The sequence below is a fragment of the Chenopodium album genome, chromosome 17, assembly GCF_948465745.1.
Source record: "Chenopodium album chromosome 17, dcCheAlbu1.1, whole genome shotgun sequence".
Taxonomy (NCBI): domain Eukaryota; kingdom Viridiplantae; phylum Streptophyta; class Magnoliopsida; order Caryophyllales; family Amaranthaceae; genus Chenopodium; species Chenopodium album.
Window position 1 is genome coordinate 21,057,641 of NC_137850.1, and position 26,735 is coordinate 21,084,375.

At 33.1% G+C, this 26,735-nt stretch overlaps 1 protein-coding gene across 1 annotated transcript; it reads right to left on the minus strand.

The window, feature by feature from the left end:
- Positions 1 to 17,910: 17,910 nt before the first annotated feature.
- Positions 17,911 to 25,688, minus strand: LOC145589526 (expansin-B3-like). The gene is made up of 4 exons (XM_081646128.1): positions 25,324 to 25,688; positions 23,637 to 23,943; positions 21,749 to 21,878; positions 17,911 to 18,247 (listed from the first exon to the last, which is right to left on the minus strand). The coding sequence occupies exons 1-4, from the start codon at positions 25,484 to 25,486 to the stop codon at positions 18,050 to 18,052; spliced, it is 798 nt and encodes a 265-aa protein (XP_081502254.1). The 5' UTR covers positions 25,487 to 25,688; the 3' UTR covers positions 17,911 to 18,049.
- Between the last annotated feature and the right edge of the window lie 1,047 nt (positions 25,689 to 26,735).

Here is a 26,735-nt window from a genome sequence, read left to right on the forward strand (position 1 = left end):
CACCTACGCATGGCAACAGGGGCCTTGGTGCCTAGAAAACCGAGCCTCGTGGCTTAGATGCTAGGCACTCGGCCCTAAGGGGGCTATTAAAGTTTGCGAATTTTGCTTTTTTTTAATTTTTATTTTAATAAGGCTAGGCCTCTGTTTTTCCCGGCACTTACAAAATAATTTGGCAAAATTTAGGTGAACCTGCTTAATTAATTGGATTAATTAAGTTGGATGAGAAATTTAGTGGGAGCTTCATAAATTATATGAGCTAATTTTATGTATTTTTGTAAATCTAAATATAGTCTACGAACCGTTGCGAATTATTGTACCTTAATATTTAGATTAGTCCTAATCGTAATTACTAGTAGTTGCATTATTAATCGCGATGTCTCGAAGATGGCGACTCTTGGAAGACGAGGCCAAGAAGATGTGATGAAGACCCTTGAAGACTTGAAGACTCAAGGGGTCATGCCAGTTGTCAAATGCATCTTTTACTTATGTTTTCTATATATAATTATGCTTATAAATGAATGATATGTTAGAAGCGTGTTTAGGAAGTCGAATGTTGCGATGATTAATTAAGTTCACTTAAATCAACCAACATAGAAACCCTAGGTCCCTATAAAATTAAGTCAAATTTTCTATTTCAAGATAACACTTACCGAACTATAAGAATAGTGGTGGGCTATGCCAAAGCAAGGCATCACTATTTTTCTAGGAACGTAAGGTATACTAGGTATACAAGTTGATTTTGGTTAAACTCAACGATATCGGTAAGGAGTACTTAGATGTCGTGGCAATGGAGATAAACGTCACAGAAGCATTAGATATGACATTTTATCGAACCTAGAATAGCTTAGAGCTATTAGCAATTAGATTTATTACCTTAAAATATTAAGTGTTAAGACAAGACAAAGCATGCTTTATCACTTTTTGATTTTTGGGATATTGGAATCATTTTATTCTTGCCTAAAAGGGACAAATTTATTGTGTGGATTAAACGCTTAATAGGCTCGAAATTTGCATGAATTCTTTAAAATTCAAACTTATTGGTTTTATGAATGATTTTTTATTTAAAATTCTTTCAATTGTAGAAACATGTCTGCAAATAACTCAAACAACAAATTTTCGTTACTATAGACACCTAAAAATGTCTCCCCGATAACCAAACCCGATGATGAACAACCTTTTACCGCCATTATTGGGTGGGTCAAGTATTTAATCTCGAGAGTGCTTAAAATCCATGTTTAACTAACACAACTTACAAAACTGTCAACATATCAATCCTAATATTTAGTCAAAGCATAGTCCAGCTCATATTTTAGCCCAAACCCTATCTAATTCATTTCGTTATTTATTAATTAAGCCCGATTAATTAATAATAAAACCCTAAAGCCTAAAATTATTCTAGAATAGCTGAAACGACGCCTAAAATATCACGTTCTTAGTTGTTAAGAAAAGATAAAGATGAATCTGGACGGTTTTAAGGAAAAGTTGAATATCGTGTCACAGCAGACATACCGTGTGACGATATTTTATGTCGTGTCATGGTACAACGCGTCGTGTTGCGTCACACATCCCGTGACGCGGCATTTCCTTGGGGTTTTTCCGCGGCGCATTACCATCATCCCCGATCCTCCTTTAGTGGTTTCGATCCAAACCATATGGAGTTAGTAATCTCATGGATTATGAATGGGGTGTAACCTTCACGGGTCAATCGTTATTGCCTTTCATATTCCCTTAATCGTGGTTTCCTAAAATGATCCGTGAACGGTTTACAATTTCCTTAAAAACTTCTTGGCGGATCCCTACTTTGCTTTGTCCCTAATCGTGTATCCCTATCATATATGTCAATTCCCACTTCCTATGAGTGCCAAGAATATTCACAACATGCATAACGTAGGCGCTTCGAATGACGCCTACAATTTGGCAACTCCACTAGGGAGGATTCTTGGTTATTTATTGATTTTAGTGATCAATATTTAATTGAGATGGGTGGATGAGACTTAAAAGATTCTAGAATTTTATTCCTGCTATTTAATTGGCATTGTCACATATGCATATTCATTTTAGCTTACTTATTTTGCCACAATAGTACGTGCTCTACGTATGTGGTTAGCCCGGGGGATTTAAGCTCTATCAACCCAAAAACGTTCATGAAAACAAGGGTTCATCCGAGTTTTTAAATCCACCAAAACCATGGAATCGACTTCGATTTCATCATGAACTTGCGGAGCCGCCTGTTGGAAAAATGATGAGTGCCATTTATGGCACTCATTTGATGAGTATTTAGGTTGTTTTTTCCTTCTTTTCATAGCTTTCTTTCTCAATAACTGCTTAGTTTTATGCATTTTCTCTTTAGTTTACCTTTTCTCTCTTATTTTGTGTTTTTATGGTTTTTCTAGTGTTTTCTCCTTTATTTTCTATCTTTTCGTGGTTATAGGTATTGTGCAAGGTTTAGGTCTTGATATTGGTGGCCAACTAAGTTGGAAGATGCATTTGGAGCAAACTTATAGCATTGGAAAAGCTCAAGATGCAAGGAAGTGGATGCTCTAAGTTCTAGCTTCTACGCTCTCAAGCCGCTCTCTCGTGAAAGATAGTGTTGAAACCACCGTAGAGGCACTTGGAAACTGCCACCCCCAATGTTCATCAAGTGGAGCTCGCGAAGACCCTTTTGCGAGCGCACGAGGCATCGAAGAAGTCGAAGAAACCCAGAAAAGCACGGGCGCACAGGCTACACACGCGAGCAGGCAGCCCCCTTGCGCGAGCGCGCACCTCTGCCTGCGCGGGCGCTCCTCCATGTTTCCGGTTTCGCTCGATTTTATTTCCACGGCTCTTATAAATACATATTCTTAACCCGATTTTTGTAAGAAGTTTTAGACATAATTTTGATCATAACTTTAGCTTAGTTAAGAAATTCACTCTCTAGTTTTAGTGTTAGTTTTAGGAGTAGACTTAGAGAGAGAAATTGAGAGATTGAAGATTCAAGGTGACAATTGTATTAAAGATCTCCATAATCAATCAATGAGGATTTATAACTCTATCACATTTTATTGCTTTGTTTAATTTCATGTTTATTTGGTTTGATTTTAATGTTTGATCTTGATTAGTGTAATTGTTCTTCATATTTTGTTGATTCTTGATTTCTTTAGGTGCTTGTTGATTAGATAATGATCCTTGAGTAGTTTCTTGGCTATGGATTGGGTGAAACTTGTATGATTGATTGATTGTGATTATATTGAATCTTTGAAATTAAAACAAGAACTTATAAGAGAGAGAAAGAAAGAAAAGGAAAGAGATAAAGAGGGGGTGCAACAACTGGCGGCTTGGCTGGGCAGCGGTGGTGCGGTGTGGTCGCCGAAGGCAGGACGACGGCACCGGTGGTGGGCTGCCGTCGGCGACAGTAAGGGTGCAGTGTTTTTTTTTTTTGCTGTTATTTGCTTATGTACGTAGAATAGGTGAGGGGTTTGGGGGGTTTTTATGAATCAAACATGGGCTTAGTGATTCTCTAGTTCTAATAGGACTAGAATTGTAGTATTAGGCTTAAAATGGGCAATTATGCTCTTATGAATTTGCTTTTGAAAAATAGACCTTCAAATAGTAGGTTGGTTGGAAGTTTTAAAAACATTGATCAAAATATGAATAAGAAAACAATATTGCTATTGAAATATATAAATCATTACTTTTATTTTTATAAATCATTCCGAAATGTTTTAAATATTGTAAAGAAAATAAAGAAATATAAATATAATTTACTCGAAGGTTTGGGGGAATTACAGCATCATTGGCGCGCGTCATGCGTGCTAGCATGCTAGTAATGCTAGCAGCGCTAGTAAGGCCAGCAGCTAGCAAAGCTCGATGGGCCTTGCTAGCTGCTGCTAGCAGCACTCGCCTAGTAGCCCGCAAGTGCACGCAGCGTGTTGGGCTGAGTGCACGACCAGCTAGCAGGCCCGGCCAAGGAGCCAGGCCGCCAGCGAGGCAGCCTTGGCGTCCAAGGCAGGCCACGCTAGCTGGCGGGCTATTTTTGGCCGAGAGCTAGGGAGCCCGGTTTCTTGAGGCTTGCTTGGGGAGCAAGGGGTGGGTGGTCCCCCCTTCTGGTCCTAACCTAACCCCTTGCTCTCCACTTGATACTTGTTATTCGTTGATTCATTTGCATTTTAATTAGATTCTTGAACTAATTAAATTGAATAATGCCTTTTTACCAACTCTCTCACTGCACATGGATGGGAGATGGGATTTCAAGGGCTTTTTTCCCTATAAATACCAATAATTTAGCATTACAGGGCACTTGAGTTGTGAACTTGAAAGGATATCCAAAAGCGAGAACACTTTCGTTTTAATACTCTAAGTACTTTTTGTCTAGCCCCGACTAAGCTTCGGGGTAGGGGCCATTCGGGTCGGGTCCCGAGGGTGAAAGCCGTTGGAGGCTTGGGCATTTGCGGAGCTCTTCACTTTCAAGTATGAGCTCTACGAAAGAGCGAAGCACGCATCAAGGGTATAATCGTCTTTTCTTATTTCTCTCTCTTTGTTAATTAATTATGTGGTTGTTAATTAATATGCATGTTTAGTTATCTTAATTTGTGTGCGAATCATGGGCGGGTTTTTAATCCGCGTAGTGTTGGACACTTCAAAACCCAACAAGCATTCACCAGCTCGCATAGTAGTAGCACACGAGCAGGCTGGCAGCTCGTTGCTAGCAGCTCGCTAGTGCTAGCAAGCCTCGCATGGGCTTGCGATAGGCTGGCAGTAGTCCTGGTAATCCTAACCCTAACCCGATGACCCAACCCGAATAACCCAACCATGACCCGAAATTGACCCAAAAACATTGACCTGACCCAACCCATACCCGACATGAAAATGGAGTTAACCCGATCCTGACCCAACACCCGAACTAACCTGACCCAAAATTGACCTAAAGTGTTTAACTCGAATAGACTCAATACTCAAAATTAACCCAAATTGACCTAATACTCGAAATGTTTAGAACTAAAATTACCTTATAATTGAACTAAAAATATCTTGTGCCAAAAATAACTCAAATTGTTCATCTTCAACCGTAGCTAAGCTCATAAACTGAATTGATACTTTTATTATAACAATAATAAAATATACTCCATATATAACTATTGATTTGAGCTTGATCCACAAATGAAACAACCCAAACATGACCCGACCAGATTTTGACCTGACCCGAATATGACCCGTACATACTTGACCTGAAATTGACCCGACCTGAATATACCTGACCGAAATTGACCCAACCCGAACTCGACCTATTCCTGACCCGAGTCATACCCGAAACCCTAATTGACCCATACTCGACCTGGATGTTAGCTGACCCAAAATGACCCGACCCGAATGTGACCCAACCCAGTCCTCACTCGAATGACCTATTTTCCAGGTCTAGCTAGCAGGCCAGCCAAGGGAAAGGCCACCAACTTGGCGTTCCTTGGAGCCCAAGGATGGGGCTAGCAAGCTAGGCTTTTAACACCCCCAAATATCTCTTTACGAAAATACTAGTATAATACGTATAATTATACCGTAAAGATAGACTTAGGCATGTTACCGCCGCGTGATTACGAAAGGCTACTCAAAACTACTAACTCAAACCAAAACTTTGCAGCGAAAACTCAAACTCTCTTTTATTAATACTTATAAAAATAGTAACATTGTTATGAGTACTCAAAATAAAGACAAAACAAACATTTTTAAACTAGGTGAAGCAAATCCCAAAGACTCTTATATGCTCATTCATGACTCCACCTGAAAATAGTCAACACTGCTTACCTTAAGGTAAACAGGGCAAACCAAAACAAATAGGAAATATTGTAACACCCCGTTTAAAACAGAAGGCGAGACGTTAGCGGAAATAACGTCGAGACGAAAATGTCACTTTAAAGGTTACTAATTCTAAAGGGAATAAATAAATAACAGAAAAAATACATAAATTGATCAAAGCAAACTTTGAACGAGGCAGAAAAACCTCAAACCGACTATCCCAAGAAAAGAGAAGTTTAAAAGATAACAAAAGAAAGTCTATAAAACTTCCAAAAAACAAACTAACACTCTGCTCTCAGCCCCGACTCAGTAGGAACTATTCTTCACCTGCAATTAACACTTAGGTTCCACAATCAGTGGGGAGTAACTAGTAGTTCTCCCAAAACTTGTAGAAACACAAAGCTAAGCATAGAGTAAAGCATAGAAGCAGACAAATAAATAATACAACATATATACATGTTAAGCAACAACTTAATAATATAGACAAGATAAACATGATGAGATACATGGATAGGAATACAGTTCAAAACATGCAACATGATTATAATACAAAGTATATTGAACAATGTAAGTATATTACAACAAAATTTAAGAGTAAGAACAATAAAAGCACCTAAAACAAAACGATAAACTCATATAAACAATAATTAATATTTTTTAAAGATTCTTTAACAAGATTAAGAAAAATTCATGTCTAGACTTAAGAAGACCTTCTCAAAGTAGTAAAAGTTTTAAAATAGGGAAATATAACTTTTCAAATACTGATCCTTAGTGAGGCAAGAATATAAAATATGAACGCCGGTGAATCCCACAGCCCACCACCAAAGGTTTGTCAGGGCGAATCTACAGACGATTTCACAGCCGTCTGCGTCTGAGAATGGCTAAACTCCCAGTTTTCCTACTCGAATTTCGCAGCCCTAGTAGTTCCGGACGACAATAATTAACCTAGGAAATTACATCTCGAATTCCACAGCCTAAGATGTTGGCATGTTCCAACCATTGAATTTCGCAGCCCAATGGTTGTCTTACACTCACGAATCATAAAAAACAGTAAAAATAGTTCTTCAAAATCATCCAAACACATTTAGGGATCATCAACCCCAATTTAAAAATACTGCAGATTTTTACTTCTAAGACCAAAATTCAACGAAAATCCTTCAAAAGAGTTTAACTTCAAAATTCTTCAAAATATAGAAAAAATCATTTGTATATCAAACAAGGTGTCACTCTTATTGTCTGGATTTGGGTACAAAGCTAATTATGTTAAAATATCACAATACACTCCGTACACAACCCTTGACGAAACGGTGCTAAAAACAGTGTTATTCTACTTTAAAGCACAACAACGTCGACAACTTACTTGACACTTTAAAACCATTTTATTATAGCATAAGAATAAATTATGTAAGATGTATAAGAATATCAAACTCACTAGAACGCATGATTTTAATTAATATTCACAATTACATACTTCATGCCAAAATGATAAAATCAAACTATGACATATTAAACCACATATTAGGCAATATATACATACAAGATAGGCTTAAATTCATGACTTTAACATGCTAAAAACAACAAGACAAAATAGCAGCCCCTAGTAAAATTACAGCAGCATATTGCACAACAAAAATCGCCCACAACCAACCTTAAATCCATAATTAACCTTATCCCATTAACATACATACTCTAAAAACATAATTGGTCATGATAGGCATAAGATTAGACATAAAAATTAGGCAATACATCACTTAAACAAACTCAAATCACAGCCCCCTCAAGCTGAATGGCAGCAGTACCTCTGCTCACGTTTGGGCAAATAATCATGCTCAAACTTACCCAAAAACATGATAAATAATCTTAGGGATAAATCTGACATGATTTTATACCATTTTAGGCATAAAAACAAACTTAATCTAACACTCAAACTTACCTCTCCTTTTATTTAATTCACCATAACATACTTTATTTCATAAATCATAATTCAATCCAATTCAATTTAATCATCATAAAAATCATACAAAACATGCTTATTCAATCCAATCAATTTCAAGGTATCTTAGCCTCAGTGGGAGCTCATTGGCTTAGTGGGAGCTAAGTGGCTCAATAAGGGCTAAGGTAGCTTAAGTGGGAGCTAACTATTTGTTTTGCAACGAACTTTTACCCAAAGACAACATACATCTCTCTTTGTAAGCATTCAAGTGAGATTAGGGGCATTACTTCCACAACCAAATTGAGAACATAGTACTTGTTGCTCTAAGTGGTGTCTTTCTGAAAAAGCAACACATTTCTGAAATGACAAGTGGGAGGAAAATGAACTCGATAACCATCGAGATGAGGAAACTGAATCTCTAAAGGCTTCATGAGAATGATTGATCAAGAATACTCAAAGGACTTTAAAAGTGCCTTAAGAAAATTCATTTCTCACAAAACATTAGAAGTGTTGGAGTATGATCAAAATAGTCAAAAGGGCTTTAGAAGCGCCTTGATACTTGTTTTTGATGCAATTACCACATATAGGTGCAAAATTCACCAAAAGCTTGGATTGAATCCTATAAAGTTTCAATTAAGTTAGAAATGAACCTAAAACTTGCAAGAATATTATTTACTATTTGATAGTAGGATAGTAAGGGAACAATGTCTTGTAAGATAGCTACGACAAATCCAAATTCCGGAAAATAGTTCGAGGCCATAAAATCCAAAATAGACTCCATGTTTAAAAATTAGGTTTGGAACTTGATTAATTTTCATGAAGGCTAGGGTAAAGACCCATTGATTGCAAATAATTTTTCAAGGAGAAAACTGATAAACATGGAAATGTATATGCATACATAGCTAGATTGGTTGAAAAGTTCCAATTAAATTCACGGCGTTGATTTAAATAAACCTATTCACCAATCGGAATGCTTAAAGTCTTTTCGTGATTATTCTAGCAAAAATTGCGAATATGAAATATGACAAAATACTAAAATGGGATTTTAGAAGAGACTATGAATACAATCTAAGGGTTTTGTTAATCTAAATAATGCTAGATCTGAAAACAAGCTCAAGGAGTCCATTGGTGGATTGAGGGAAGCATATAGGAATTGGAATGTATTTTCTCATAAAGTTAATAAAAGGTTTGGCTTATTGAGAAACATAGAAATTCTATTAGATAGGAAGTTTAGTAGAAGGAAAGTTGATTTTGTAAGGTCCAGTAAGAAGTTTACGAACTCTATTGCAGAAGACTATCAAATGCAGATTCTTAGATTTTAAAGTACTTTACAATGATGGACCAAGCTAAGGCGACACTTAGTACATAGTGGGAATTAAGATCAATATAAACTTAATAATGATTGAACGAGTAAATAAAGGAATTTACCGAGTTAAAACTAAAAGGACTTTAAAAGGCTTTCAACCCATATGTATGAATCTAAGTAATTGTTTGAACTAAGTATAAGTTGTGCAAATACTAAGTCAAACATGAAATACTCTAATAGAGACATTCAACTGTATCATATAGCAAACAGTTTAGCGAGACTCGGTGAATCTGGATGAGCTAAAAGTCACATGAGTGCATGGGATCAAATTGGGAATAGATCTGAAATTGAATCCATCATGTATGCTATGATATGGAATCATCACATTACTTGCATGCTTAGAGCATGACAAGTATAAAGTACCAATCAACTTGAATCTAAGTAATGGATCATTAGATTATGATCAAGAACATCCAAAGTATTTGGTTAAGTAAGAGGATGAGTTCTTGATGCAAAGAAATAAATATAAATTGAGTTTTGATGTTGCAAGCACGACCTTAACAAGATCCTTAATAAGAAATCCATTTATAAGCACGAGCTTAGATGCGTCGTGGCTTGAGAATGGTAACATGGACTTGCATCCTTGTGTAATGTGCGGAAATTCAAGGTAAATTTCCATGGTCACAAATGATTAGGGTATCCCATATCATTATGAACTAGTTGGAGTAAAATCCAAGCAAAGCATCATTGGAAAGTCTACTAAAGTACATGTTAAGAGCATTGTTGCCTTAAAGGAAATAAAAGGGAAGTTGTTCAATGATAGTTTGTTGTTGAACTTTGATGATTGTAGGTTGCCAAGTTGATAGTCTCAAATCATGAAAATGAGTGGGAGCCATCACTTGATCGAGCAATTCCTAGATCACATGTAATCCATAACAAACTCAAATATTAATTATCATCTTATTATAAAAGTGTTTGATAATAAAGATGTCAAGATTTGCAAAGTAATGATAACTAAACCTGTGCAATAGGTGAACTACAACATTCACAATTGCACAAAAGAAATCAAGCATATTAGATACAGGTGTGATTTCTTTGAATGTTTGAAATGAGTATTAATTTTAAGAATTTAGGAAAACCATTTATCATAATATGAAACGTTGAAAAGTTTCGTAGTGGAATAAAATTTTGCTTATTATTCCCTGATCATTTAGTGAAGGTTAGAATTAAATGGTAAGTCCGTTCGATTTGATGATATTCAAGATAGGTGATGTGAATCAAGATGCTAATTCTTTTGAAGGGCCCAAGACACTTTTAGATGGTCCAAATAGCTTCATTATAGGCTGCCCAAAGAAAGAAATAAACAAGGAAAGGCCCAATAGATCAATTGGGAAAGAAGGAAGCTTGATCATCAAGGAAGAGGAAATTGTGTGGTTTACTTCCGACGGCAATTGCGAACATCGTGCGCCACTCCAAGGGCCACGCGCCACCGTCCCAGAACCGCCTTGAACCCAGCTTCAACCATAGCCGGCGCGTGAGACATGGGGCAGCACATGAGGTGGTTTTCCGGCGGCGACAAGAAATGGATGAAAATTTATACTTAGTTTTTTTTTTAGTTTTGCTTGCAAGTTTTTACCTTTCACTTGAAAGGGTTTTTCTTGGTTTAAGCACTTAGGATAAGGTTTATTTTCTGATTATTTATTTGCTATAAAACTTCCTAAGTATATTAGGAAAGTTTTTAGTTAATTAAGTAAAGTTTGTTTAAGATTAGTTTTAGTTTTCCTATTCTAATTAGAAGTAGTTTCCTATTCTAGTTAGGATACTTGGGGGGGCAAGGTTAGGGGTTTGTCCTAATCCTTGTAGGGATGGAAGTAGCTTATTTTTAGTCTATAAATAGGGGAATTTCGTGGCTCTTAGAGACATAGAAAATCAGATTAATTTCAATTAAAATTGTTTAGCTTTGCTTAAACGTTTTCTTGCTAGTTTTCAATTCAAGGAGTTGTTTTGATAATTAGAACGTGCAATTCTTAGTTCTAGGAGTAGTCTAAGATTTTTCATCAAAATACTTAGTTCTAGGAGTATTCTAAATATTTTGATTAGGCATTGAATTCGTTCCAGGAGTGGTCGTTTTCAAGGTCATATCCGGTTACTTTCAATCATTTTTGGTTCGAATTTCTTATCAAGAACGAAGCTTTATTCTTATTGTGTGATTTTAGATTCTTTATTAATTTAAGGGGTTTAAATCCACATCAAATTGGTATCAGAGCTTCAAGAGTTTGATCTATCTACAACTCGTTCAAATCGCACTTGTTCTTGGAGGATCAGTTTGCTCGATCACCATCAGAGGGCTCGTTCTCCTTCGTTACGAGGTCTTCTCAGGTGATTCTTTTTTTTAATTTGGGTGAAATTTTTTCTTCTTTCTGACTACAAAATTTCAGAATTTTTTCGAGTTTTTTTTCTATTAAACTAGTCTGTTCTGTGCGTACTGGTCTGTTTTGGTTCGAATTGATACATGCTTCTGTTTTGATTCGTTTTTGCTCGAATTGTACTGCGATTTTTGCTGGGATTTTCCTGTGTGTTCTAGTGTATTTTTAAGGTGTTTTGATCATATAATTTGCTTTCGTGCTACTGCTATACTCTGATTGGTTTCCTGCTTTGTTTTGTGCGCATATTTTGTGTATAAATCATGGGAGAGGAAGCTTTGAGAAAATTAATTGAAAAATTTGAGGAGAAATTTGAGATTTTGGAAGAAAAGTTGACTGGCCGTGCTGATGCAAGGTTTGATGCTTTTGCTAAGTTACTTCAAGATCATAAAAAGAAGAAAAAACATAAAGATAGTGATAGTGATGCTTCTAGTAGTGATGATGATACTAATCATAAGCATAAGATCGATGATAGAGGAATAAAACTTGATGATTTTGGAATAAAACTTGATGATTTCACGGGTCTAGGAAGCCCCGAAGATTTTCTTGAGTGGGCGAGACAATTGGAGAAAATTTCAGATTATAAGGGTTTTGATGATGCTAAACGTTTCAAAATTGCTTATATTCGACTCACTAAGAATGCGGGAATTTGGTTCGATAATTTAAAGGCTTGACGTGCTAGAGCAGGGAAGGAGAAAATCAAGACATGGACGGTTTTGAAGAAAAAGATGAGCTCTAAATACCTTCCACATGATTTCGAACAAACCCTATACATTCGACCCACTTTGTTGTCACAAGATATTAAGAGTGTTAATGAATATATTGCTGAATTTGATAAACTAACCTCTCTTTGTGATTTGGAAGAGAAAGAACCATTGCCGATTGCTAGATTCCTCAAAGGTCTTAATCGGCCTATTGCTAGGAAAATTGAATTGAGTGCCTATGAGTCATTCAATGATGTGTGCAAGCTAGCTTTGAAGATCGAAAATCATTGGCTCGAGGATAAGGAAAAAACGGAGACAAGTAAAAGTTTTTCGAAACCTTTCAAGTCTAGTTCCACAACTTTTTCTAGTGAGAACAAAGGAGAGAGTTCGATGAGTGGAGAAAAGAAGGTTGTCAAGGTGTCAAAAGAGGAATTTGATAGCCGAATTAGGTGTTTCAAGTGTCAAGGAAAGGGCCATAGATCCGATCAATGTCCTACAAAGAAAGCTTTTACAATCAAGCAATATCGACAAATGGAAGAGGAAGAGCAAAACATAACCTTTGAGTGTGAAGATGAAAAGTCCAAAGCTAAGGAGATACACACTGATGAGGAAGAAGAGGAGGAGGTTTTTCCCGAGAGTGATGATAATTGTCTTGTGATAAAGAAGATCCTTCATGCCTAGTCCACTTCCAATAACACTCAACGTGAGAGTTTGTTTCATACTCGATGCAAAGTTAGTGAAAATACTTGCAATGTGATCGTTGATAGTGGCTCTTGCACGAATGTTGCTTCAACTACTATGGTGAGTAAATTAAACCTTCCTATTCGTGATCATTCAAAACCATATAAAGTGAATTGGCTTGATAACTCAAAGGGTTTTCAAATTAAGAAGCAAGCACTAGTGAATTTCTCCATAAGAAATTACAAAGATGAATTATGGTGTGATGTGATTCCAATGAATGCTTGTCACTTACTTTTGGGAAGACCATGGCAATTTGATCGAAAAGTTAAACATGATGGCAAGACCAATGTGTATTCCTTGAAGGTTGGGAACAAACGTTTTAGTCTACACCCTTTGTCTCATAAAGGACATAGTAAGTGCCCAAATAGTAATCGAAGTTCAAGTTTGTTTCTAAGGGAAGAAGTATTCAAAGAAGAGATCAATAGAGGACCCATGGCATGTGAAGACGGTGAGTACAAGGAAGACTTTTCTGTTGATAATGGTAACGAAGATTCTGCATATAACATTGCAAACCTCTTTACTTGTTTTTATGATGTGAATTTGAGGGCAAATTCTTTTGAAGAAGGGGAGAGTGATGTGAATCAAGAGGCTAATTCTTTTGAAGGGCCCAAGACACTTTTAGAAGGTCCAAATAGCTTCATTATAAGCTGCCCAAATAAAGAAATAAACAAGGAAAGGTCCAATAGATCAATTGGGAAAGAAGGAAGCTTGACACCAATTTGATGTGGATTTAAACCCCTAAAACTAATAAAGAATCTAAAATCACACAATAAGAATAAAGCTTCATTCTTGATAAGAAATTCAAACAAAAAACGATTGAAAGTAACTGGATATGACCTTGAAAACGACCACTCCTGGAACGAATTCAATGCCTAATCAAACTACTTAGACTACTCCTAGAACTAAGTATTTTGATGAACAATCTTAGACTACTCCTAGAACTAAGAATTGCACGTTCTAATTATCAAAATAACTCCTTGAATTGAAAACTAGCAAGAAAACGTTTAAGCAAAGCTAAACAATTTCAATTGAAATTAATTTGATTTTCTATGTCTCTAAGAGCCACGAAATTCCCATATTTATAGACTAAAAATAAGCTACTTCCATCCCTACAAGGATTAGGACAAACCCCTAACCTTGCCCCCCCAAGTATCCTAACTAGAATAGGAAACTACTTCTAATTAGAATAGGAAAACTAAAACTAATCTTAAACAAACTTTACTTAATTAACTAAAAACTTTCCTAATATACTTAGGAAGTTTTATAGCAACTAAATAATCAGAAAATAAACCTTATCCTAAGTGCCTAAACCAAGAAAAACTCTTTCAAGTGAAAGGTAAAAACTTGCAAGCAAAACTCAAAAATAAACTAAGTATAAATTTTCATCCATTTCTTATCGCCGTCGGAAAACCACCTCATGTGCTGCCCCATGTCTCACGCGCCGGCTATGGTTGAACCTGGGTTCAAGGCGGTTCCGGGAAGGTGGCGCGTGGCCCTTGGAGTGGCGCGCTGCCTTCGCAATTGCCGTCAGAAGAAAACCGCACAATTTCCTCTTCCTTGATGATCAAGTTTCCTTCTTTCCCAATTGATCTATTGGGTCTTTCCTTGTTTATTTCTTTCTTTGGGCAGCCTATAATGAAGCTATTTGGACCATCTAAAAGTGTCTTTGGCCCTTCAAAAGAATTAACTTCTTGATTCACATCAATAGGGTATCAAGACAATCTCTTGGATAAAGAAACACCTATTAAGTGAATATTGAATGTCATATCAAAATTATCCCTAATCGAGGTCCATTAAAGGATGGACGATTAATGAACATGATTAGTATGTAGTATAATTTATAGCACTATTTCTTGTGCAACAAGGACATGAACATCATTAATCATTTGCACGGGTATTGGTTTGGAACCATACCGGATTGACCGATGATTCTCCACGTGAAGAAACAGAGATGTAGAAGAAGAAGAAGAAGATGATGATGATGATGATGATGATGATGATTCTAGAGAGAAGAAATTGAGAGAAAATTATGAGAAATTTAGAAGATGAAGATTCTAGAGAGAAGAAACTTAGAGAAAATTTCGAGAAATTTTATTATGGGAAAATCTGATTATAAAAACTACAAGAGTAGAATATATATAGTGTAATAATCCAAAAATAAACGCTAACAACTTTCTGTTGGATGTATAACTAACTTGCTGACAGTACAAAGCTGACGTGGACAGGGGAAGCACTTCAGTTGGTACTAGATTAGGTTTTGTGCCATACACGATAATTTCACTATATTTAATTAAAAAAATATTTGTTTTATAAATTAACATGGACAAAATATAACTATAACATAATTATTTTCTTCTTATATATATACTATGAAATAGTGGATTAGATAAATGATCATATTCATTTACATCTTATATATATATGTATATATATATATGTATATGTATATATATATATATATATATATGTATATATATATGTATATATATATATATGTATATATATATATATATATATATATACCATGAAATTGTGGATTAGATAAATATTATATTCATTTACATCTTAATCTACATGAGTATTTAGATAATGATAAATTTTCTTTTTAAAGTATTATGAAATTATGTACTGCACCCAATGGGCATAAGTAATAGAAAGATTCTTATATATGGGTGCACCAAGTTAAGGATATTGTTTGTTTGTTTTTTTTTTTTTTTATGATTATTATTGATCATTTAATCGTCAAATGAGCAAAAAAAAAAAATTCCGCTTGGATCACCATACATTTGTGTGTATATATTATGAAAGTGTTGGAGATACAAAAAAAAACAATTAAATAAATTTTCTTACATGATTAAATATGTATAGATTAAGTGCTTATAATGTTAAGATATGTTAATATTGTTACAAAATTACCTTGCTTATTTAAAATCTATTATATGTTAAATGTTCATATGCAATATTTGAAGGAATAAAATATAATGTATTGTTCTATTAAAATATATAGGATTATAATATATACGATAGGGAAATTATTCCTTCAAAAAAAAAAAAAGATATGGAAGATATTTTATAACATATATGGAAATATATGTATATATATCAAAAATATCACAAATACTTTGTATATAATTTATAGTGAGTAGAAAGTAAATGAAGGCATTGGAAAAAAAATTAAAAAATAACAAAAAAAAGTATAGAAGAAGTTTTGGAAGGAAAAAACAACACCAGGAAGTGACATGTGTCATTCCTGGTGTCTGTTTTAGTATTATATATATATTGATTGATTGATTAGCTAGACCCGCGTCCAGCCAAAATTGTCTGATTCTGCGACCAGAAATGAACATTTTTTATAACAAAAATAAACATTTTCTAACTTAACATATTGTACAATTTTGTTCATTATAAAATCAATATATATTCATTCTCATATGTTTTATGTTCATTTGTGAATAATTTATTACAATTGAAGAGTATATTAATGATGTTCATGTTAATATTAGCAAAGTGTTCATAATCATAAAAATGTATGTTTAATTTATTTGTATATCACGTTAATAAAAAAATAAAAAAACAAATTGTTTATTTATTTATTTCAATTTAAAATTATGAAATTAGATGTTCATTTGTATTACGGATGTTTTGTATTTTCAATAATTAAATGTTCTTTTTCATGTAGTATGATGTTCATTCTTATAATATAAATGTCCATTTTCATGAAATATGATTTCACTTGAAGCTTAATGTTAATGAATAAGCAACAACATTATATGTTTATTTTTTTCAATTATATAATATTAGATCTACAATATTTTTTTTTTCACTTTCATAGTCTCTTTATTTTACTATTATATTATAATGTTCATTTTTATATATTGTAATGTTAATTTAAAGTTTTGGATATTTCTTTCTTTTGATTTGGAATTCATTTTTCATTAAAAAAGTGTTCAATTCATTTAACAAAGTATTCATCTTAATTTTCTGATATACGTGCAGTTTTATATTACTTTTCAAATATTGTCATTTACTAAATGTTTATTTTTTTGTAGTAAATGTTCATTTTTTGTTGGGGAGGACCAACTACTTTTTAAATATGTTCAATTACTAAATGTTCAATTTTGTCATAGTAAATGTTTATTTCTGGTCACAAGACCCAATCAGCTCTAACTAGATGCGAGTCTAGCATAAAATTTGTAGCCTTTACCATGCCTCAAGTCCAACACATCTAAAGTCCACTAAGCAAATCCCTTTGCCATATGGACCAAAACAGCCCATCAATACTAGGGCCCATATTTGTAAGGTATAAAAACTCCAAAACCACATAGACAAAGGTATCTACAAATCACTTCTCATTTACTACACTTGCAAGCATTAAATTCTCTCATTGAGCTTTCAATCTCACATACTAACTTAAACACTGGAGGGGTTTCCTAAGACACCCCCAGGCCAGTTGTTGTTCTCTTCTGTGTAGGTATTCTTCGGGTCATCTCACACGGTCCAAACCGATCTTCAATCCACATATTGTTTCACCCAAACAGTAGATAAACATCAAAGATTATTTGACCCACTAAAATTGTAAGCATCCATTGGATGATACAATATATCTTAGTTTGTTTCTAAATTGTGTGCTGTAAAGAAAATTAGTAGGTCACCATACAAAACCACAAACGAAGAAAAGACGTCAATAGCAGCTAGAATGATGAAATTTTCAATATAAAACAAAGGGTTATACCCTATTGTAAATAGTCTTACATATTATATTTTTCATCCATAATCACAACTAACATTTGAACTTGAAGCTACTCATTCATGATTAAAAAAACACAAACACAACATGAATAAATAACTCACAAACTTACAACTATATAGTATCATACAACGAAGACTCACATGCTGTCGCTCTCTCTCCTCCTTTAGGAGAGGGCTCCCTTCAAACCCTTCCAGATCACCCTACTAGAAAGAAGCATCAATTACAAAGACTTTGAGAGGATAATCAAAGAAAAATGAAAGAGCATCAGATGCTACTTTTCATCTTTCTTTAAAAAAAAAAAAAAAAGATAGACAATAATGAAACACGATATTAAGTTGCATGTGCACCATCCCATACGAATGTTGCACGATCCTTGGAAAGGAAAAGTCTTGTATGAGACAGTTTCATGATAATGGATCACAATAGTTAAGGAAGGAAGTTAAGGCGAGAAGTATAAGTGGCTGTCGGTGACCAATTCTGTGGAATGACGTCCCTAGTTGAGAGGGTTCTTCCCGTTGAAAGTGTTGTCAATTTAACCGAAAATGGGCCCTTCAAAGGTCCCCCAATTATGCACCAATTTGCTCCCCACAAATGCGTCATTTCAATCCACTCACTTGATGTTGCCTGCCAATTTCAATCAAAGACACTCCCATGTTTGCTTTAAGCTCCAACTCTTATAATTACAAGTACTAGTAGAAAGAGCTTACAACCAATTACATTGTTCGAAAATAACATCAAAATAAGGTTTTGGACAATGGATATGTTAACGTTGTTCTAAAAAAGACTCAAGCTTGAGTTTAAGTAGAGAGTAATGATAAACCAAATGTGTTGGTAGTTTGGTACAAAAGAAGAAAAAGAAAAAGGCTCATTCGTACACATATTAACATATTCTAACATAACATAATGCACAAGCAATACTATTCCTCCGTTTCATTTTACTAAGCTCGTTTGACAAAGAAGCTCTCACACTTTTTGTCAAACATAGATTAGGATATTAGAGTGGTATGGAGCCATATAGGTGGTAAAATGCTCAATATTAAGTCTTGTATAATGGCCTTAATCATACCATGTTTCTTTGATTTAGAAAATTATGTGAATTAGTTTTTCGAGAAAATTAAATCATCATTAAACTATTTATTATTAAAATAATATGAGTCATATTTCAAATGACCGGAGTAAAAATATCCTCATACATACGTGGTGTGTACATAATTTTTCAAAAAAGTTGAGTCATAGTATGTCACTAATGTGAATATGTGATGATTTTGAAATAAAATACATTTAACATGACATTGAGACATCCCCAAATTCGAAACTCAAGAAAGAATGATTTTGCTACAATTGCATTCACAATTATAATCATGTGCAATATGGCCAATGAATAATCTACCTAACTCATGTTAAATCATCCTTTTACATAGATATTATTAATTTATGGAAAATTACGTCAAGTTCAAAAGTTAAGGTAGGATGCTAAAATTAGTATAATTTTTTGTCTCATTATTATTATGCCTTTTTTCTAGTGGAGAAGACATTTGATGGTGCATCATGAAAACCTTATTTGTAGCTAGTTCTTTTTTCTAACTATAATTCATTACAATGCACTTTCTAGTAGACTACTAGAGATGACGAAATAGGGTAAATCTTTATTGGGTGTATTAAAACTTTGGAAAAATAACTTAGATAAGTTGTTTTGCTCATGAGAAGGGCTTCTTAATCAATAAACTTTTAAGTAACGACTCTAATCCAAACCCTTCTATTTAGGGGGAATCTAAACTGTATATTAATGGATTAAGAAGCCATCATTTAATTTTTTACATTAGAAGTTAAATACTTTCGTCAGACATAGTTGGCAATTTTCGGCTTCTCTGAAACTGATTATTTGAATAGTTATGGGAAGTTTAGTTTAATAATCAAGTCGCGAATTTGACTTGGTTATAATAATAATGATGCACATGAGCTAGGTCACTATACTAATAAATTAGCTACCTAGGTGATGTTAATATATTGTATCGAAGGCTACATTCGATCAAGAAATCATTACTAATTAAACAATTAGATACACCTTCAAAACACATCTGTATACTACATGGGAGTATTCAGTATTTACACAATTTTCAAACACAATGAGAAAAAAGATATAAGGGTGAAGTTTTAAACAGACGTTTTGACATTTACATTAATCGTATGTTTATAGAATGTTATTGCTATGTAAAATTCCATTTACTTCATAGTACAATAATTTTTTTTTTTTTTTTTTCTTTTGAGTTTGCCCAATTCGGTTCACGGGAGTTTAGCTCCAACTACATACGAATCCGACCCGGGTTGCACACCTGATTTATGATTTGGTTACTTCATAGTAATATGTTTAAATAATTAGATATATAATGGGTAAATATTACTTTAATTTATAGTAAATATAAAAGTAAAATTGAAACGATTATTTATGAGCGGAAGGAGTATATCGAAGATACATGATTTTTCCATTTCAAAAGGAATAAGAAAGGCTATTATTTGATTTAAACAGAAGGTGATGCTTTGATGTAAGAAGTCACACAAAAAAGTAGGGTCCTTTTGCATGTTCTCCCATAGAAAATCTTTAGCAAAGAGGGTCAAGCAAATTAAAGCTATGATACACACTCTATTGCGCACACTGCGCATTTACACTTTGTCACGACCAAAACTGACAAATTTAATTCTTCTTCTGAACAACTATACTTTTTTTTTTTTTTCTAATCTTCTTTAGTTACTCATAATAATAATAACTTTTGTATACATCCGGTGTACAGTAATTTACTGTACATCGGGGGTCACTTTTTATCAAATTTAGGGTCACTTTTACAATTTTTTGGGTAACTTTTATCAATAAAGTATAAATACTTTGTAACATTTATTTATGTTAGGGTAACATTTATCCATATTAGGGTAACTTTTGCTTATTTTAGGGGTAACTTTATAACGGATGTACAATATTTATTGTATATCCGATTTATTTAAAAGTTTGTGTTATAATAATTGTAGCTTGAGAACGTTGATTTGGTGGAATTACAAACTTTGTTCCGTGATATTTGGGATTATATATATGTTTTAATTTTGTATTACACAAAAGCTACCTTTTTTATAAATTTTCATGAAAATTATATTCTACTAGAAATGAAAAGATATTGCCTTCAGAGATTTCCACTGCTTTTGTTCAGTGCTTTTAGGCACCAAAGATTAAAAGATGCAACTTTTTTTATGATGGATGAACTACTGAACCACTAACAAATTATCTTTTAAAATGCCTCTTTTGAACTCAAAAATAACAAATTATCTTTTGAACTAATGATATTGCCTTCATTTTTTTAACTTTAATACTATCTTATCCCGTCAGCACACACGCACACCCAAAAAAAAAAAAAAAAAAAAAAAAAAAAAAAAAAAAACTAAACTTTAATCCTGTTTGTATGTTAAGTATCTTTTATCATGTCTATTAAATGATCAGGTTAGTGTTAGCTAGAAATTTATAAACAAGCTAATCTCTCACTATTACCATTAACGATGCTCTTAGAATCCATATAATATCTTCAAAACACGATCATAATAAGGGATATACACTTATACTAGTATTGAATAAAAAATGAAAACGAGACATTATTATTGTTATTTTGACTTTTATCACTTGCAAAAAACAAAAAATTTATTTTTACCACCTTTTTTAAAAAAAGTTTTATTTTACCACCACATAAACAAATAAAAGTTGGCTTTTACCACCGATCACCGTCAACTAACGGATTCCGTCTATAAATCCGAAGTGGGGCCTACCATGTCCACGTGTCATCATATTATTAGATTTTTTTTTTAATTTTTACCCAATAATATGGTTACACGTGGACATGATAGGCCTCACAAACAGATTTATGGATGGAATCCGTTAGTTAGTGGTGATTGATGGTAAAAGCCAATTTTCATTTTTTTTATATGGTGGTAAAATAAATATTTTTTTTTTTAATGGATGTGATAAAAGCAAATAAGTGGTTGTTTGGAGGTGGTAAAAATCAAAATTTCCTTCTTATTACTATTAATTATTATTTTTATTATTATTATTATAGGAAAAATGTATGAACCGACGCATGAACACATTACCTCTCTTATGTGCATTGAACCTACATCACCATCTCCATCTTCGAATTCCACCAAAAGAGAAAGCCAATAATTAGTCGAGCCTTCGTTTACATGGAAGGCTACCTTCTTTCCAGGATATTTACAAGGTGTCCTATAATTTTGATAGAAACTTAAGTTAGAAATATATTTAAGCACGAAATTATTAGCCGTAACGTTACTAAACAAAATAATAATTATTTAATTTGCTCTATAAAAAAATCTACTGTACATTTGTAAATTACTTGTGTTATGGACAAAGAAAAAAGCATTAGTCAACAGCTTAACATGACTTAGTAGGTGATTACATTTAAAAATTAGCATTATTAAGTAACAATTGGGTGATTATAATATAGTGAGGCAAAGACTTTGGTCACACGCTCACATATAGTTTTTCACCTTTTTGAATGAGAACAAAAAATTTCATTAGTTTTACTATTTTACACCTTAATGATAATTGGAATATGTATCAATAAAAAAGAATTATACATATAATAAGAAGCATAATACTCCCTCCGTTTTTTTTTTTTTTTATTTGTATCACTTTTCTTTTTGAAGTATTTTTTTTTAAATACATCACTTTTATTTTTGGTAACTTTTTATTATATTTAATCATTTCACTCTCTTACTTTAAACTCCACTCAACTTATTTTATCATTTCTCTCTTTTTCATGGACCCACTGAAATAATATAAATATCTATCCTTTTTCACATACTTTCGCTTTCATGGTCCCCATCTTACTTTTACTATAATAATTTATTCACCCACTCATAATATTATATTACTCTCCTAAAACTTTGTGCAATCCAAAGTGATGCAAGTAAAAAAAACAAAAGGAGTAATAATGATAATTTATACGAAGTTTGAGTACTCCCTCTATGTTTTAATAAGTGTTACATTTTGACCGGCATATAGTTTTAGACAATTTAATTGATTTAAATAAAATAAGAGGTAAATAGGGTAATTGGATTATTAAATAATTGTAAAAGAAAGATAGTGGGGTTAATAATTTATTAAAAAATAATGAATGTGAGAGGAAAGTTATAATAAAAAAGTAGTAGTGGGTTTGGATGGAGATTATAAGAGAAGAGAGATATAATATTTAAATGTAGTTTTTTGCCAGAAAAAAAAGTGTAACACCTATTAAAACACGACCGAATTTAATAAGTATTACACTTATTAAAATACGGAAGTTTTCCATGACAAATTTTCAGTCAGTTAGCAACAAAACTACCAATAGAGCAGTCAACAGCGAGTACATTAAACACAGTACATCTCAATGCAGTCAAATAGTCAAAACAATAGACGTCAGAAAAGCTTCCAGTCAAAAAGGCTAAAACAAATGAGAACAAAATTACATAACCCATCTCCTAAATCAGCCCTTATTGGCTATTATAATACTACGTACAAGTATAAATTAAACCAACATTAGACAAGTAAAAATAAAGTGTATAATTTTAATGCTTTTACTCTGTATAAGGTAAGATGAAAGATCTTTCAAAAAAAAAAAAACAAAAAATTAAGATAATCGGCACTTTTTACATGTTAAGTTAGTCTAGCTCCATAGGTTAACGATTGAGAGTAGAGCCGGGAGATAAGAGAATCTCATTAGACAAGTAAAAATAACGTGTATAATGGTTTATTATCACACCCCAATTTTCATATACTTAGTACAAAATTAAATAAAATTTTGCATTTACAAACTTATTTAAATAAATGTGTCAACTGGAGTAATATAAAATCGAGAAAATATTTATACACAAAGAGCATTGACTCCTAAAATCACTTTCATTTAACGTCCTTAAACCGCTTTCATATAAACACTACATAACTCAACAAGACAACAAATATAAAGAGAAGAAAGAAAGTTACCTTCGGTAAATGACATTAATGACCCCACGGTTTCTAATCTGACCACCTTCACCGGCAACGGCTAAGCGACCGAAGGCGGCACCACTAAGGTCAAAATGGGTATTTCCGCCGGAGCAATAACCACCAGGGCACTCATCAGTAATGACAACAGTAACGGCTCTCCTAGAACAAATTTCACTGTCCAAACACTTGACCTTATAACAGGCCCCACAACCTTCTCCGTTCTTGAATAGGATCGGGCTAACCGCACCGACACGTGCCTTAAATGGTCTTACATCCACTAATGATCCGTACCCGCATGCCCCACCTGCATCAATTTTTCCGTCTTCATTATTCACTAATTATCTCGTGTATTATCTTAATTAAGCAGATTTTTACTTGCCTAAGAAAATTTTAATTAGTTTAAGATAAAGAAAAATTAATAATCACTTCGATAATGTAATATGAACTACTAATAACACTTCGTCTAGTAACTATAAACTTTTTTTTTTGGTGGATAATATTAAGCCATATTAAGGAGTATAACAATTTAACAATAGTCTCAATAGATTCTCATTCTAGAAAGCGCTAAGCAGATAATTTACTCTTTTACGGAGCACTGGTAGCTAACTACTCATCATAATTTTACTTCCTCCTTACTAGTCTGTACCTCATTTAAAAAGAAAATTAGTGTAAATAATTTATTAATTTTACTTACAGTAAGAGAAAATACTTGAGTGATGGTAGCAATTAAAAAAATTTCCACTAAAAATTGCAGTTATAATTCGATAATTATCACCTATAACTTTTCTCTATATGTATCCAAAAGTTAAACATGTCTTAATCACTACAAAAAAAAAAAAAAAAAAAATGTCAAATAAGATTAATTTCACTCCATTTTTATAGGTGTCCCATTTTGTTTCTTGTACGATGGAAAATTTACCCCACTACTTTGATCAATGAATGTGTAAATATAAAACTACCTATAATTATGTGTTTATTTGTTAGAATTGATTATCAAATGTTAACCTTTTATAAATCACATTTATTGATAATTAAAAATATCATTAATAGGGTTTTCTGTTTTTTAGTTTTTTGTTTTTCAAAATTATATGATATATCACATATTGAATAAAAGAATTACTCAAATTTATTAAACTCATGATAATTTTGAAAAATGATAACAGAAAAGTAAAAACACTTTTTTTTTTTTTTTTTTTTTTTTTTGTTTTCTAAAAAACTGAAAACAAAAAACAATGACAAACCAGCTCTAATATTGCATTAACAAGTATGTTGGTCACACTTAGAAAAAGGTCACTAGAAACAAGGCAGGGCAATTTTATTTTTACTGAAAATACTCGTAACTACTTCTACAATACAGTAATAAAATTGAGCAATGTAGGACCAATTAATTAGGAGTTTATGACATAAAGTCATGTACACTTATTTATTAGCCTAGGAAACTAAGCTAGACCCTTAGAATATAAAGTAAATGCAATAGACAAGAATACAAAGAGATTTCACATTACTAACTGAAATATCAACGCAATGCTCAATTAGTAAAAATTATGTAAGGTAACGCACTATTGCACTAATCAATTAACAATAAAAAGTTGACAATACTTGTGTCAAAATTACTAGAGTAAAGCGGCGAAAATAAGGCAAGAAGAGTTAAAATTTTATTTGAGAAGCAAGTAAGCGCACTCACCATCACTGCCGTCACCATTAGGTTCACCGTACCAAGTAGCAGTAGCGGGTTTCCAATGTGCGACGGTTTTCTTGCGCAATGCCGTCGCAACAACCTCCTCAAACCCAAAAATAAAAAAAGCCCCTACTAAACAGAGGCTCAAATGCTTCTTAAACGACCACATTGTGGATAAATATCTAAATTCTCGGGTTTGCGGAGGTAATGGAGGCGAGAACAAAGCAATGGGTGAGGAAAAGTATAGTGGAGCGATTTAAATAAAAATTTACAGACACTTCTATTTTTTTTTGGGGGGGGCAACAAAGAAGAAATGCTCTTCTTTCGTTTACCCTAGAAAAAGAGAAAGAAAGTGAATAGTGAGTAGTAGTTTTAGTTTGTTCTGTTTTTTAGACCCAAAGTGGTGGCCTCGTTTTATAATGCCCAAAAGGCGAGGGATGTTACACACAGTTGCGCATTCATTACTTGAAATATTGTGGGGACAAAAAATAAAATAAAATAAAAAAATAAAAAATTCATGGCATATTTACATAACTACCATCACTTCGTTTCTGTGGTGGGTCCCGTTAACGGTATTGGCGTTAATTACGCTTGATTCGTATCTTTATGGTTAGTTTTCAATTGGAAGGTAGGTACAAGTAAAATTTTTATTAAGTAAATATACTCCCTCTGCTTTTAAAAACTTTGCTCTATTTCTCCATGCGATGAGTTTTAGAAGAAATTAGAGAAAGTAATAAAATATGAAGGTAGTGGGGTAGGTGAAAGAATAAAAAATTGTAAAAAACAAAAGTAGTGGAGAGAATTGGAGGAGAGAGAACATAAAATTAATAAAATATGATTAATGGTGGTCCACTCGGTAAGTGAAATTAATTAAATATTTTAAGCTTTCCAAATAAGAAAAAGGAGCAAGTATTTAAAAACGGTCGAAAAAGGAAAGTGGAGCAAGTATTTAAAAACGAAGGGAGTATCAATGCATTTTCTATATGATTGATCACATGGTATGGCTGGCTAACACACGCTAAAATACTAAATGAGTAACTTTTCACTGATTGAGTAACCCTTGATTGAGTAATCCCTAACCCACCGAATAACCCCTACTAAGTGACCATAACTAAGTAACTTAGAATAGAGTAACATGTGAATAAGTAACCCAAGCCACACGATATGGTGTGGCTATTCACATATGAAACTTTGTGAAATGTACTCCCGCAGTGTTTAAATTAGTTAAACGTTTTGACTTTTACACTATTTATCTAATTTACTTTGACTAGTGTTTGTGATTTATACAAATAAATATAATATTGTGGATACTTGAATCATCCCAATGAATGATTTATTAATGTTCAATTGTTAAAATTTTTACTTATCGATAATAAAATATACGGAGTATCATTTAATGTTTAATTGTTATAATTTTT